General features: G+C 40.5%; 1 protein-coding gene across 1 annotated transcript; it reads left to right on the top strand.

The window, feature by feature from the left end:
- Nucleotides 1-7,675: 7,675 nt before the first annotated feature.
- On the top strand, nucleotides 7,676-12,850 carry crip1 (cysteine-rich protein 1). The gene is made up of 5 exons (XM_069152722.1): nucleotides 7,676-7,855; nucleotides 11,500-11,594; nucleotides 11,988-12,045; nucleotides 12,429-12,473; nucleotides 12,601-12,850. The coding sequence occupies exons 1-4, from the start codon at nucleotides 7,816-7,818 to the stop codon at nucleotides 12,467-12,469; spliced, it is 234 nt and encodes a 77-aa protein (XP_069008823.1). The 5' UTR covers nucleotides 7,676-7,815; the 3' UTR covers nucleotides 12,470-12,473; nucleotides 12,601-12,850.
- The last annotated feature ends 2,283 nt before the right edge of the window (nucleotides 12,851-15,133 follow it).

The following is a 15,133-nucleotide window of genomic DNA, read 5'->3' as shown; positions in this document are numbered from 1 at the left end:
ACATTCATTGAAGTTTGTAACTACTTTGTTTGTGGTTAGCTAAAAAATTTTTTTTTAAAAAACACTCCGCGGCAGCTTCCTTTGACTTCCGCCTTCACTTCCGCTTCTTAGCCAATTACAACAGGTGAACAAAGATCGTCTGTAGCCTACCGACCAATCAAACCGCAGAGATAAATCTAAAGGAACATGCCGCGTACTCTAGTAGCGTTCAACTATTTTTCCTCAATAACAACTTTAATAAGTTAATCGTTTTTGTTTTGAAATGATAAAAATAAAGTAAAATTTTTGTGTCTTGTGTGTTTTGCCCATCTTCATTAGAGACTGAATTAATTTAATTCCTTTCTTTTCCCATTGGGGCTACATATATTAAATATTGTAACAGTCGTCATTCTTGAAATTTAGAACATTAATTTCTCATTTTTCTCCCACTAATAAAAAAAATAAATGGATAGATGGATATGTTAAAAACTTTTTAAAAATTATGATTGATTTGGGCTTTTTGGATTTTTATCTCTATCTGTGTCTTTACAATCGACCAGTACATTTGACTTAAAGTGATTTGAGAGTGAATTTTCTTTCACGTCTTTAAAAGGAAATGATCACATGCACAGAAATATGCAGCCTCTTCATTTCCTGTTATTGAGGAACCCGTGGTTGCCAGGCAGCAAACACCACCAAACTGACAAACAATTACCGGTTGCCAAGGAAATTGCAGCTTACCACTGTTTATTTGTTTGACATTTCTTTTCCTACTAAATAGTTGAGCTCGTGCCAGGTCCCAGTGTTAAATGAGCCCTAATGGCACTGGCTTACCATAGCACAGCAGGTTTTAATGGCTGTTTTCTTTCTGGTTTGCATTGGATTGTTTTTACCAAAAACGTCTGCAGCTTTATTTGCATCTTGATGATGCCCAGTTTGATCCTTCCACTCTTGACAGTTCCCATGAAGACTCAAATGCCCGACCTGGACTTTCCCGGACCAACAATGTTTGTACATGCATCCGTGTAACTGTGTGCATGCATGTGAATAAGAATATGTGTTTTGATTGAGAGGCCACAACTGAAAGATACCCAAGACAAATATGGTTTGAACTTGTCTGCTGTCTTTCACAGTCAAAGTACACAAAACTCAATGTGTGAAGGATGGGTGGTTCAAGTCTGGAACTTTATTTGTATAACGCCTTTTAACAACATCTGAAAGTACAAAAATAGACATGGAAGGGAATATAAATTAACAAATTGAATTGATCTACGGGAGGAAATAAATACAATTAATGAATAATGCTTGTTCCCATGAAGTGCAAGAAATTAAAAGTCCCGAATTTTGTTTGAATAAGGGAAGTGACAAACACAAGATTGTTTTGAAGAACTCATAGCTGGAGCAGATCTAACATTTTCTGGGAGTGATATAAGGTGGAAAAAGCTAAAGTCTGTTCTCCTAGTTTTAATCCTGCAGTGGTTTAAAAAATCACTGATATTATTAAATTAAGTGCAAAAATTTTGACGACTGAGTGATGTGGTTATCTATCATTAAACAGCATTCTGAATAAGCTACAACTCTTTTATTGACTTTTGGTTCAGAGCTTTGAAAAGACCATCCCAGTAGTTTAACTAGCACAACTTATACTCGTAGAGGGCTGATCAACTGGAGATAGTAGCTGCACATCAGTACTTCTGCTGTCATCGTGGCACCTGGATTCACTCCTGTTTACGCCAGCCTTCGCTCAGTCTGTCTGCTCTCTGCTCTACAAGAAGCGATCGGTTTGCACATCACCTTAGCGGTAGGTCTGCATGTTCAAACAACTCAGTCTGATGAAAGAGAAAGAATGCCTCAATGACAATGCGATAGAAGATAAATGACTCCACAAACATGTCAGTGAGCTGAGTGATGCCGAGCTTCGGGGCATTTGAGGAAAATCTTTATGAAGGCGTATTATGTTGGGGTATGAAATCATCGAGGTGATGCATATGTCATCCCCCTTATTACACTTAATTATGGTAAATGTGCAGAATCTCATTTTTGGTCAAAACACTAAATGCAGTCATCGTCCTGGCACGGATCACCACGGTATCGTTGCAGTCGGGATTGACAACACAGTTTGCCTAAAGTATAGAACCAATCAAGGGCTATACCTCTGTTGTGGGCATAAAACCAGAGACCTTTAATCAGCCCAGCAGTCACAACAAAGTGCAGATGGTCCAAGTGGTTCCCAACTCAGGTTAGATTACAGGAAATTGATGCAGAGAGTGAGGTAATGGGAGCATCAAAGGCAGAGCAGAGATAAAGAGCAGAGACATCGGCCTTGGAAAAACCTGCAAATCTGTCTGTGAGAAAAAAACGAATTATTGTAAAGAAAAGTAGAGTTTAGGAGTCTTTCATGTTTTCCAGTATGTTGAAGAAAGAGGTTAAGAGGAAAGAGATTAAAAAGGAGAGGAAAGAAGAGAGGACAGAAAAGAGGATGAGCTTCTCGTCGAGGTTGGCGTGACTTCACATTCTTAACACGACTTCATGTCTGTAGAAGTAGAAATACAGCACAGTAAAAATGTATTATTAATATGAACATTAATGAAAAAAGAGGGAAATTCTCCAGACAATGGAAAACTCAAGTAAAACAGTCGCTCAAATGTGCACTTAAGCCTCCACACATGTCTGCAATAAAGTGTAGTATACAGTGGAAACACTCCAACAACAGATATGACACAATATCAACATTCATTTGGAGTCTTGTTTCTGGTTACCTGAAGTCCATTCACTGTTTCTGTAACTCTCCGCCAACTGTTGCCGCTAAATGCTCCACCCATAGATTGCATATAAAAATGGATGCTGTCTCCTGGTCTGAAAAGTGAAACCAATGCAAAAGTGCAGTACCACCGAGGTCCACCAGGGGCTGGCTCAAAAAAAAAAAATACAAACTCAATAACTTATTGAGGTCATTATGGTGTTCTGGTGGTCCCTCTAAAAATACTTCCATAATAAATTAGATATTAGGCCTCAAAGAGAGCTGTGTTTGGGGGCATGTCTGGTTTGACTGACATGACTAGGGTGCAGTCAGGTTGCCGGTTGACGGGCGGGCGTACCTTTCCCAGGTTCTAAGTCAGCTCCTCCAAATATGATCACTTCTGGCTCATAAAAAAAAAAAAGAACAAGATGGCGACGGCCAACATTCCTGCCTGAAGGCTTCAAAACGGCAGTTCTCGACCCAGCGGGTGAGGTCATGACGGGTTGCTACTTGGCTCCACCGAGCTCACTTGCTACTCTGTCTAGTTAGTTTCTACATATTGGAAATGACGTTGATGAATCAACGAGAGAGAATTAAAACAACAAAGTTGGGGTCCATAAAACCAAAACAATGAAAGAAAGATGCTAAAACACTCCATAAAGTTGAGGGAACGGCAGTGTTGGGTGATTAGTCTCACAAGCACATGTGAGGTATGAAAATACAGACTATGGCGACTTCAAATGCAACTGGTTATATGCTGTATTTTCTCAGTTTCTCCGAGCATGCCAGAAATTTTTCAAAGTGTGTGAAACTGCAGCACTTCCCCCTCCATGAGTCAGCTGCTCATAATCCACGTGCTTCTCTAAATGAACGCAGTGTCCTCCTCCAACAGGCGACTTCGCCTCCTGAGCTTCATCTCTTTCCCAGCTCCGTCTCACCTCCTCTGGGTGTCCATCTGACAGCCTTGATGGCTGACACCCTTCCACGGCTGTTTTCCTTCACTCCCTGTTCCACCTAAAAAACAGATCATGTTTATCCGTCGCTGTGTGTAATTACAGCGCTGCTCATATAGTATCAACAAAACCCAGGAAAATAATCACACAAGCAGAGCAGTGGTTATTTTTAGACCCATGACAGGTAATCTGTTGCCGTTATTTTTGCTGCTTTGCATGTAATGACTCTTTCCATGAGCCCAACTGTGTCTTGACTTTCTGATTAATGCAAATTAAGTTTAAATGCCCAAATTTACTGCATCTCTACCTTGCAGCTGCTCTTAAAGTAGCTTCTCCATTTTTGGAGAGTTCGAGCCAAGGTGTCACATGTTTCTTACATGTTTGTACCCACTTTGATTTAATTATATTTCCTGTAAAGGAGTAAATGCTGTTTTAAACCCCTCATCACTCCGCATGGAAAACCCCATATCCACAGAATAATACCAAGGCTACGACCTCAGTGGAGCTAAAACAATATTTTGGCGAATAAATTCCGCCACCATAAGCAGCTCTAGGCGTGCTAAACTTGAAATGGAAGCTACATCAGCCTTGATGTTTCAACAAGTGAGTGTAGACTATGTACTCTGTGTACCACGATGCCTTCATGTGGTAGCCGTTTGTGTGTATTCACTCTACGTTGTTAATCCTGTCTAATTTAAAGGATCTGATCACTGCGAGACGTAATTACAAGGCAACGACACGTCAACCTCACTGACTGGACCGAAGCCCAGTGCGGGCCGCTGAGACCTGACCGCCGGCTACCTGGGTGGCTGGGAGAGATTAGTTCACTGATTAATCTGCGGAGGTTCAGAGCTTCTTGCCTGGGATCTGAGGTTTAATGGAAACCATCCCATGAAGAAAATTACATGGTGATCTTTTCATCTCAAGGACTTTGGAGAGTCAGCAAAAAACCTGCAGGTAAATCTGTCACTGGGAACTAGAATTTAAAACGTATTTTGGTTTACATCTCAATGTTAAATCTTTATTATTTTAGTCGGTCATTGTCGTGACATTCTTCTTCAATGTGCAGGCTTGAAATTTGTTTCTCTCTTCTTTTTTTCTGTTGGCTGCTACTTTTTTTTTTTTTTTTTTTTTTTTAACGTTAACCAACATTTCTTCCTCCCGATACGACACTATTGGCGGAGTTCTGCAAAGTCAATATTTAATCCCTCCATGTTTCCTGTCCGACAGCTGGTGTTCCACGATACAGCTCAAATCGTGCGGTTTATTGTGATTTAAAACAATCTCTCTGAAAGTGTCCTCTCAAATAGATCGGGGATCCTCAGGGTGCAAAACAAAGCAAAAAAAAAAAAAAGGAGCCTACCAAATTTCTATCGAGTACAGTCGATCTGACAACAACAGATTTATGTTTGGTTGCCATGGCGATTTCATTGCTCGGATCCTCGGTGTTCGCTATTTCTTAGAAGTTACTCAACTGTGGTGGGAAGCGTATGGGAAAAAAAAAACGCTTCACTCTGCAGGTGTGTCTGTGTGTGCAAAGACACCTCGTGAAAGTGAACATTAAAAACACCCATTCACACACCTACATGCACATACACACGCAGATTAGTGAGTAACGGCTTTTCAAACTTCAGGTCAAAAGTCGCCCTGGGTTTGGGTTTGGGTGTGATCCGCTCATGCGGTAATGATTACACAAGGGACCTTCATGTCGTCAAAACAGAGTTCAAGCCAGAGATCTTCACCATGATGATGCAATCACAACCTGCAACCGAAAAAACAACAAACCAGCAGCTCTGCAGCTATTAGTCTGCTGATTTAGTCCACACAACTTTTTGTTTGCAACCCATGAATTTAACTATTCACTTTAAAAGTGAATATTGTTGCATAATTTTGTTCATGCAATCGAACTGTCGCTGTTTGGGCAATCATTTCAAATTTCAACCATTTATCCAATACATTTAGCTAACTTTTCTATTTCAACCACTTAGCTTAGCTTTAACCTTTTAAGATAGCTAACTATTCAAATTAACGATACTTTGAGGTAAATTTGCACGATTAATTTGTTACTTGTTACTGTCTTTTTCAACCGTTTGGCTTTTCGCAATTGATCCTTAACTTTCTGTTCCACATTTGAGCTCTGCATCACTGCAGGTTTGAGGTTTGCAAATGCTGCTGTGAACTGTTTCGTAGACTGAAGACATTAAAGTTGACTTGTTTGGGTTGAACACGCAGTAATGTGAGTTGAAAACACATCATGAAAACGTCATCCCAATGGTGAGGTACGGTGGAGTTCATGATTTACTATTATTGAGGGGAACACGAAGAGGTTTTATTGAGGTATTTTACAGGATAATTTCAAGGTGGCTTAAACTCCTTAAAAGTTGAGTGATGTGGCAGAACAATGACCCGAAACACCACAGCAGAGCCCAGACTTTAGCCGTATAGAGATGCTGTGGATTGACCTCAAGCGAGTCACTCACACCAGCTGGCTGTAACAGTTCACAATTCCTCCTGAACATTGAGCATGTCTTGATCTGCAGGTACTGGAAATGCTTGTTTTGTTATTGCTGTCAAAAGAGGTTTGACAAGTCATTCATCGTGAATCCAAGTATTTACTTCCTTTTCCTACCAGCACTATTAACATATTCAGATTGTTTGTGTGTTACCAGCTTAAGAACATTGTGTTTCTCTTTACTTCTGACGGAGATGAAGATCAGATCACGTTACGCAAAGTTAAGTTTTTCTTTACATCGTAGTTACAACTGCTCTGTTGTTTCACCTTGACTTGTATTATTCATCAGGTGGGTTATCTTGACATTCAGCAATGAATAGATTGGTGGAGTCATATATCGAGTAGATTATGACATATCACCAGGGGAGGCCCCTCTCATCATACACGCCACACCTAGAGGTAAATAATAAAAAGTCAGAACTCATCTGCAGGATGATAATCACAATTTGATTATATGTAAATTTTATTTTATCGGTATTCATTCCTTATATCAGTGCTGCTTATAAGAAATCACAGTCATCACTCACACAGCTCTGCAGCAGCAATGAACTCTGAGGAGGTGAGACATTGAGATGCAACAGGGATTTAAACCTGAATGGAAAACCAAAACAAAGACCATACAGACAATTAATAATTCAGTGTTTGTTCCACAAAGGCATTTTAATTAGTAAACCACAGCATGAAACACATCCCGGTAATTATCTGATTACTAATCAGATTCAGGCGTTGGCATGCAAACTCTGCACTTTAGCCACACAGATCAAATATGATTTGAAATGCCATATTTTGCCAGTTTTTAAAACAGTAATTTTTATATACAAGGTTTTATGATGTTTAATGGTCACGTCATCTTGCAGTGTGGATCCAATAATTTTTCACTTGTGACCCTTTAAAACAGAGCAAAATAACTCATGATGACCCTTCATCAATGGTTGTATTTGTAAGTATGACGTAATTATTTACTTTGATACATTTTATGACCCTGCAGAGAGGAAGCCTGAGTTAAAGCTTAGCCGGTATTTCATGAGAAAATAGACAAAACACTTGATTAAATATTTTTTGAAAATCTTCTAAAATGGTAATCACGCTTGGATGGTGAGTTTAGGAACCACAGTACCATACCTGCTCGAATACAAAAAGCTGTAAAGAGTCAAACGAAATAAAATGATGAAAATAAGAAAAATTGTAAACAAAATAGACACTTTTATGACGACAATATATTAATATTTTTGTATTAGCCCACATTATGTAATGTATAGAGATTATTTACCACTTTTTTTTGGTGGGGGGGAGTGATGAGGGGGGGCAATACATGCTACAGAAGGAGAAAAGCGTGTCGTCTCATTCTTTGACTTCGGTGCATTGTAATGTTTTCTGCACGGCCACACAGATTCAACACGGCGTGGCTGAAGCCTCTCCCACTGTTCGAAAAAAACAGAAACGTTTCGCATGAACTGTTTCTTCGCTGCTATAAATACAGGACGCAGCGCACATCTGCACTTCAGAGTGAGGCGTGGTTAGTCAGAGCGAACAGGTGGACCATTCAGTCAGCACAGCTGCAAGCATTTCATCCCGCAGGATACTTCATCCCTTTTCTCTCCTCCGAAGTATTTACATACAGCTGCAACAAGATGCCAAAGTGCCCGAAGTGCCAGAAGGAAGTTTACTTCGGTAAGATTTCTTCTCTTCGTGTTGACTTTCCTGCAGTTTCTTTTGGATTTGTACACGCGGGGAGTGTCGTGCTTTTTGCATGAGGACATTTCCTGGTTAATAAAAACGAGCGCTTTTCTGTGCAAATGAGGAAACAGGAAGCTGGACGTAACCAACGGCGTGATAGACTGGCGGGCACATGACTTTATGTGAGGCTATATAGTACAAAATATGAAATAACTTTTTTTTTTAAAGTTTAGAAAATAATGAATGATGCATTACTGAATCATTATTATTGATGCGTTTATAGTACAGTACTTTAACGTTGTGGTTAGTCGTACTGGAGCTTCAGCTGCTTTATGCACGTTTAGGTTGTTAAATCTATCATGTATTATATTATAATATTTTAGATATAAAATCATAGTTCGCAAAGAAATTCATCACTACAGTCGTGCATTCGAGTCGTGGAGTAAAAACCATCAAATATTTTCCATTGAAAGTTGCCTCAAAATAGTATTTAAATACAGTGCTTGAAGTTAACTTGCCTTCTATCGCTGAAAAGAGTAAATAGAAATATAATAATATGACACTGACTAGCCACTCTGCACAATGAGTACATTTTGCTGATACTACTTTTACTGATTACAACACATTTACTTGTAATGGAGTATTTTTCACATAGTAGTACTTTTTACTCGAGTAAATAATCTGGCAGCTTCTGCTACTGCTGATTATTATTGACGCATGTGAGCAGTGTTTCAATAGTGTGTTAAAGTGGAGCTCATTTTAGTCCACTTTGTGTACCTTTGGGGACTAGTATCTTCTGTAATACATATTCTATATTGAATGCACTCAGGTTTTGCATGTACAATCTTAATATTTAATGTAATGGAGAAAAACATGTACTATCTCACATTTTGCAATTAAAGGAGAGAGGAGTAAAATAGGAAATACTTACTTAAAGTATAGTGAGTAACTCTACTTAGCTACTTTTCTATCTCTGGATTGTTATACTCTTTATTTTGGACATTATTTAATTTGCTGACTTGCTAACATATGTATGCACGTCTGCAGCCTGGCAGCCTCAGCAGGTCACTCTGTTAGCTCTCTTGTTATCAGGTTACTGTAGAGTCTCAAATCTTTGCTCTCAGTAGGAGTCGAAATTTCCTCCTTGATGAGCTCTATGACTAATAACTCGACAGAGCGGAGGAAGTAGGTTTCCTCTCTGCTGAAATGCACCTCCGTCATCCCACTGCGATCTTGTAGGTTGGCCTCGGGACCATGCCATGAAAGCAGCGACCAATTACAGCATCCGGACTGAAATGGTTCAGCTCCATTTTTATTTGTGTCTTAATCCATTTACCACATTGTGTTCAGCTCAATTGTGCAACAGATAAATCTTCTCAGGGGATATGCTCAGAGGCCGAGGCCAGAGTCAAATATAAAGCCAAGCCTTTTGGACTGTCAGTCAGATGAATGGACTGTGAGACAGGGGAGCCATCTTTTCCATTTTCCCTTTTCATGGAGAAACTCCCCCTTCCTGGCCAAGACGAGCAAACCAATTTGTTTGGACCAGAACAAGCCAAGCAGTATTTTTCTTTTTCCATGCAGGAAAAAAAAAGGAAGTTCATTTCCAAAATATAGTCGAGGGGAAAAAGTAGCCTCAAACAAAGCTGTGCATTCTTTTTTGTGGCTGCACGGTCTGGAACTGTCTGCATCAATTTCCCGCCAAAACCTTTCCATAAACTTCCACCTTCACTCTGCAGTCTGCGATCGTCTCCATCACACCTCACAGCTTCACTCCACAAGTCCTCCCATCTTTTCTCCGTCTCCTTTGCTGACCATCTGTCTTGATGTTACTGAGCTCTCAGATGGAAACAATCAGGCTACCGCTGCCTGCCTGAATGATGGCGCTCCAAGTCCCAAAAAAAACAAAAAGGGGAATACTTTGCTCCCGCTGGAAACTATGCTGCAGTTGGTAGCATAGAAGGGTGTTGGCTCAATGCGTACATAAAAGCGTCAGCAATAGCTTGTAAAACGATAGCGAAGCCACAAACGGGCACTTCCATGCGTTCCCAGTCGAAGCGTTTACCTTGAAAAATACCTTTAAAATCTCAAAACCTCAAGTTCATAACCCCCCCCCCCCACCACCACCACCACCCTCCACCCCCCCAAAAAAAATTTACTTTGACATGTTCTTTGGGAAATATGACTGTTTGCTTTCTTGTCCAGATGCAGAGAATGTAAGAAACGAACAAAGCTCATTCCCAAATCCGCTTTGGCCCGTCCCGTTGTAACCGAAAGGTTCAGACAGCTGCCAGTCAGCTTCGCTTGGCGCGAAGCCTCGAAACAGCTGGAAAAAGTTCGAAGAGAACAAATTCCACCTAGCTGGTGAGGTTTAAAGGTTCTGATGGCGCTTTTGTTCCCATTCCATTTTTTTGGCGTGTCGAAGTGTTATACAGCCTCGCTGTGAATCTTTTTTTTTCGGGATGGAATGAAGCGCATAGCTGAACCGTCTGCCCTCGCGGTGTGTTTTTCCATTCAGATTTGTGTGTTTGTGTATACTGGACCGCTCCCATAACACTGCGGTGAGCCAGAGCTAACGCAGAGAACAGATTGGATTGTTTCTTCCGTCCGTCCCACCCCATTCCTTCTCATATCCACAGGTAAAATAAACAGCTCCCGCAATAACCTTTATCAGATCCACATACACAATACAAAAAAAAAGAAAAAGAAAAATGTGTGCGTAATTACAGCTGATCAGGTTGGCCTCTCCTTGATTACTGCCAGACCAGAGTCCCCTGTTTTGCTCAGTCCGGTGGTTTGTTATTTAAAGTTAAGTACAGTAATTATTTCAGGTCTGACTTTTCTTCCAAAGCCCGCCACGTTCAGCCGAAGTGTTTTCGCGGAGCTGGCCTGAGAGGCTTGACCCCACCCCGCGGCACTTTTTCTCTTTCCTCTGCTCGTAGCGTGATCTCAAATCAACATCAGGCTTTTTTTTTTTTTTTTTTTAGGGAGGAAATGTCATTTCCTGGTATTTTGGGGCAGAATTGGAGGCCACTCACTTCATTCTTTCATCCATCTGCCGTCCTCCCTGACGTTTCTTTTTTTTTTTTTTCTTTTCATAAAATCACCAGATGTTAATCAGGCTATGCGCTCCTCAGTTACTACATACAGTATGTTTCATGACAACACTTCTCCATTTTTAAGCATTTCCTGCGCTCGGCCTCTCTGAACCTGAGCAGCTTTTACTTCTCTTCTTTCGGCCACGCTTTCCCTCTTAATGATCTGACGAGCCTCAGAAGTCGTTTACATTCGTGTCCATCTCCTCCAATGAAGACTGAAGACTGTGGTTCCTCCCCACTTTTTTTTTTACTGCCGTTTGTGCAGATCAGCCCTCGCGGATGAAGCCTGTCTTTATCAGAGTTTATGAGGCAGGAGGAAGACACATTCCTCAGGGACACTCAGCCCTCAAGCGCCACACCCATCAATGTTCTCGAACTTATCTGCAAAGCGTACATCTTGCAGATGTAATATGGATTTTGCGATACGATTTCTCGGCGCGTTGAGCTGACCTGACCTCTGCGTGACTCCGTGACACTTCCGTCTCCTCTCCAGACGACAAGATCTGTGTTATTAACTTTGTCTTTTGGTGTGTTTGGCAGCCGAGAGGGTGACATCACTGGGAAAGGACTGGCACAGGCCATGTCTGAAGTGTGAGAAGTGCAGCAAGACACTGTCGGCTGGCTCGCATGCAGAGGTGAGATGTCTGAATTGCAAAGCCAAGACGATAATTGTCATTTTGAACAATGCACCCAGGGTTTTTATAAGCATGAGTCCAGTATCTGCATCTCGAGTTGAAATCCCTTTGCCGAGACACAGCTCTAAATGTACAGCGAAACTAAATACAGCGTAAATGTACATGACGATCTGTAATTTGGGCTAAATATGAATTTATGGATGTTTTCCACAAAAATAAAGCCTTTAGAAAGTTTATATAGCACTTTTTTATTTTTATTTTACATTACCAATATATCAATATAATAATATTGATATATAGTATATATGATCATATTTATCAATATTTAGCATATATCACCTTAATATTCCCAGATATTTTCACATTTCAATAATAAAATGTTGTCTCTTGCAGCATGAAGGCAAGCCATACTGTCACAACCCCTGCTACTCTGCAATGTTTGGACCTAAAGGTAAGCATATTGCTCTTAAGTAATCCATCCTGTGCAATGAATGAACTCACCGACATCCTGACACCACAATCACAACATCTGAACTTTTAACTGTTTTAAAAGACATCGAGGACAGACTTGTCAGAGGCTCAGTTACTTTTGCTCCGATACGACTTTGGTCTCAGCCATGTTGAGGCTCTAAATGGTTCCATCAAAGCAGACTATCACTAGATGGGGTCACGCTCTCAGTAAACCATCGAGATATCTCATTAATCTCTTAAGATTAAGTGAAAGCACCAGCTCTGTCTCAGATTGCTGTCATAATGCTTTTCCATTCCACATCCACATTTTTTTCTTTTGCAATCTAATCCCCGTAATGTTTTGTCCGTCTTTCTTCCCGTCAGGATTTGGACGCGGCGGAGCCGAAAGCCACTCATTTAAATAGACGGGTATTGTCATTAATTTACTTACATTTGTTCCTCTCACAGAATTTTCATTTGCATAGACCTCGACTGTAAGAAAATCCATTCTCGTACTTTGCATTGTCTGACGTGGTTTTCTCTGCTTCCTCGACAGGTTCAGGCCCCGCAGTAAAAAAAGAAAAAAAAAAAATGTTGCCTGGAAACTAGCATGCTCAGAAGTCACAATAAAAACCAGCAAACAAACTGCGCTCTCATTCAGAGGAAACATTTTGTGTGCATGTGTTTTTATGTCGTGGGTTTTGGATTCTGATTTTGTATTGCCATGATATACAATGAAGTGCTTGTGCTCTCGTCTCGTCCTGTTTGTATAGTGGACAGTCCGATTAAACACATTGTAAAACTTTTGTCTTTTATTATTTTTTTTCCCAGCAAAGTCTCTGTATGAGAAAATTAGAAGATCTGAGCTGAATGTGTTTTGTGACTTTGTGTGATCGAATCTGCACAAATCCAAAGACAAATCTTTTTTTTTTTTTTACATAATTTAAATGAATGATCTACTCAGCATTTGTCCTGCAATACAACCTCTGCCCTAAATGAACCTTTTCAAAATTATGAGAAACTTGACTATCATGATTTATTTTATTTTTTTGCAGTGATATAATAATAAGTTTTGAAAATGTTGTCAGAGCCTGTCACATTTCAGGAGGCAATAACAGTCATAACATTCCACCTGATAACATCATACAGTAGTAATTATTGGCATGATGAGCCCATAAAAATCTGTGTTCAGGAGCTTTCAATCTTATTACACAATCATCACATCAGCAGATAGAAGAGACGGACAAATTCGAATTTTTTTTTTCTCAGCTGTTTTAATGATTTCAGTTTAACAGGATATAAATATTAAAATGTGCATAAGTTTGGAGAGACAGGAAACACAACACAGGTGAGGGGTTGATGACATGCAACAAAGGTCTGTTTCTGGATCTAGTCCAAGAAACGTGAATATTTCTAACATGTGCCAAACTTGACCAAAGCAAACAAAGCCTGATGGATACATAAATATTCACAACAATACATCAAAATGTAAAAAAAAAGAAAAAAGATGATCAACTCAAGTAAGAGTTTGATTAATAATCTGTAAACGCAGTCCATAAATAACTTCCCTCCCTTTATTAAACGACAACGCCCTGTTTCAGAGGCACTACATATAAACACACACTGTCCCAATAGGGGATGGATTAGGGTGATTATGGGATGCAATTAAAAACTCCCAAAGAGCCACTTAATGGGCAATGGGGGGAACCTTTTTTTTTTTGCCATTTACAAAGTCAGGAATGAGCTTTCAATCTTAGTAATGTTTCATTTCACGGTGGCATGCGTATTATTAGCACCGCTGATGCATTGTGGGTAGCAGCTCAGCCCCTTGGAGCAGCTGAGGCCAGCCTGAGTATTTGCAGATCCACCAGATGCTTCCTCTTCGGTTCTTTTTGGGCTCAGTTTCCGCCTCCGCCGTGCCTCTGCCGTCACAGGCTGACAGTCGCTATGGCAACAGACACAAACAGGGCCCAACAGACGAGCAGTGCGCCCGTCCGTCTGGCTGTCACTCGTTTTCGCTGCAACAAAGACGCTCACTGTCACAGGGTAATCTCGACCAAAGGCCAGAGGCGGCGAGGCAGCCGAGTGAAACACGCAGAGGATGTTTGGCAGTGAAACAGATTTCAGCTTTCTCACAAGACTGTCTGGAAATGCAAAGTAAAAACCGACGCGTTCATACATACACAAGTCTTTTTTTTTTTTTTGATAGAGTGGCCAGTGTTAGAAGCTATGATTTCATCCTGCACCCTTCATTCATTGGCATTATGTATTTCTAACATTTTCTCATCTTTTTTTTTTGCAGTTTTTAAATTATTCACTCGCATGATGATGTCAGGGAGTCAAGACTAAAATACCCCAAGAAAGTTCGGATGCACCGCAATGACGCTTCACACAGACGGTCACCGTGACATCGCGTCTGTCCCGTTGTTTCAACTCAGGAACAGGAGGGGAGATTGAGACCATATGGTGAATTGGCGACACCAGTCTTGGGTGTCCGCCTGCCCGTGAAGCACTCGTTTTAAAAAGAAAAGAAAGAAAAAATGCCACTTAAATAAATAAACTACGAAAGAAAGGAGGATCCAAATGCACAGCACGGAGAAAGGTTCTGAAGTATATGCTTAACTTTACATGCACGGAAGAGTTGAAATTACAAAGATCAAGCAGGTGAAACCAACACTGAAGCATGAGCAGAGTTCAAACCTGCTTAGAAACTGACTTGAATATTAGGAAACGCACAGCTTAAATGCAGAAAGACAAAAACTTATGACCAGGCAGACTTGAGCCTCCTGAGTGGGCTGATTGGCCAAAGTGGCTGCAGGTGAACAGATTGGTGAGGTGGGCGTGGCAGGCAGAAGACTGGAAATATATGGTTAAAACAACCAAGAAATATTATATATTCGTCACATTTTTAGGACTCTGCGGACAAGGGAAAAAAAAAAAAAAATTACCTCTCAGGCAAAGTGCATGATCTCAACATAAAAAAAAGTTAAATAACTTAAACATGAAACGACAGGGAATACGGCTGTGGAGCCCTGTAAATGTAATACCGAACACAAATGGTCTTTTCAAAAGCTCAGGAGAACGAGAGA

Source organism: Embiotoca jacksoni, unplaced genomic scaffold (genome assembly GCF_022577435.1).
Source record: "Embiotoca jacksoni isolate LCO1_2020_lvr unplaced genomic scaffold, fEmbJac1.0.p SCAF_18, whole genome shotgun sequence".
Taxonomy (NCBI): domain Eukaryota; kingdom Metazoa; phylum Chordata; class Actinopteri; family Embiotocidae; genus Embiotoca; species Embiotoca jacksoni.
The sequence above is the reverse complement of the archived record's forward strand: the minus strand, read 5'-3'. Positions and strand labels throughout refer to the sequence as shown.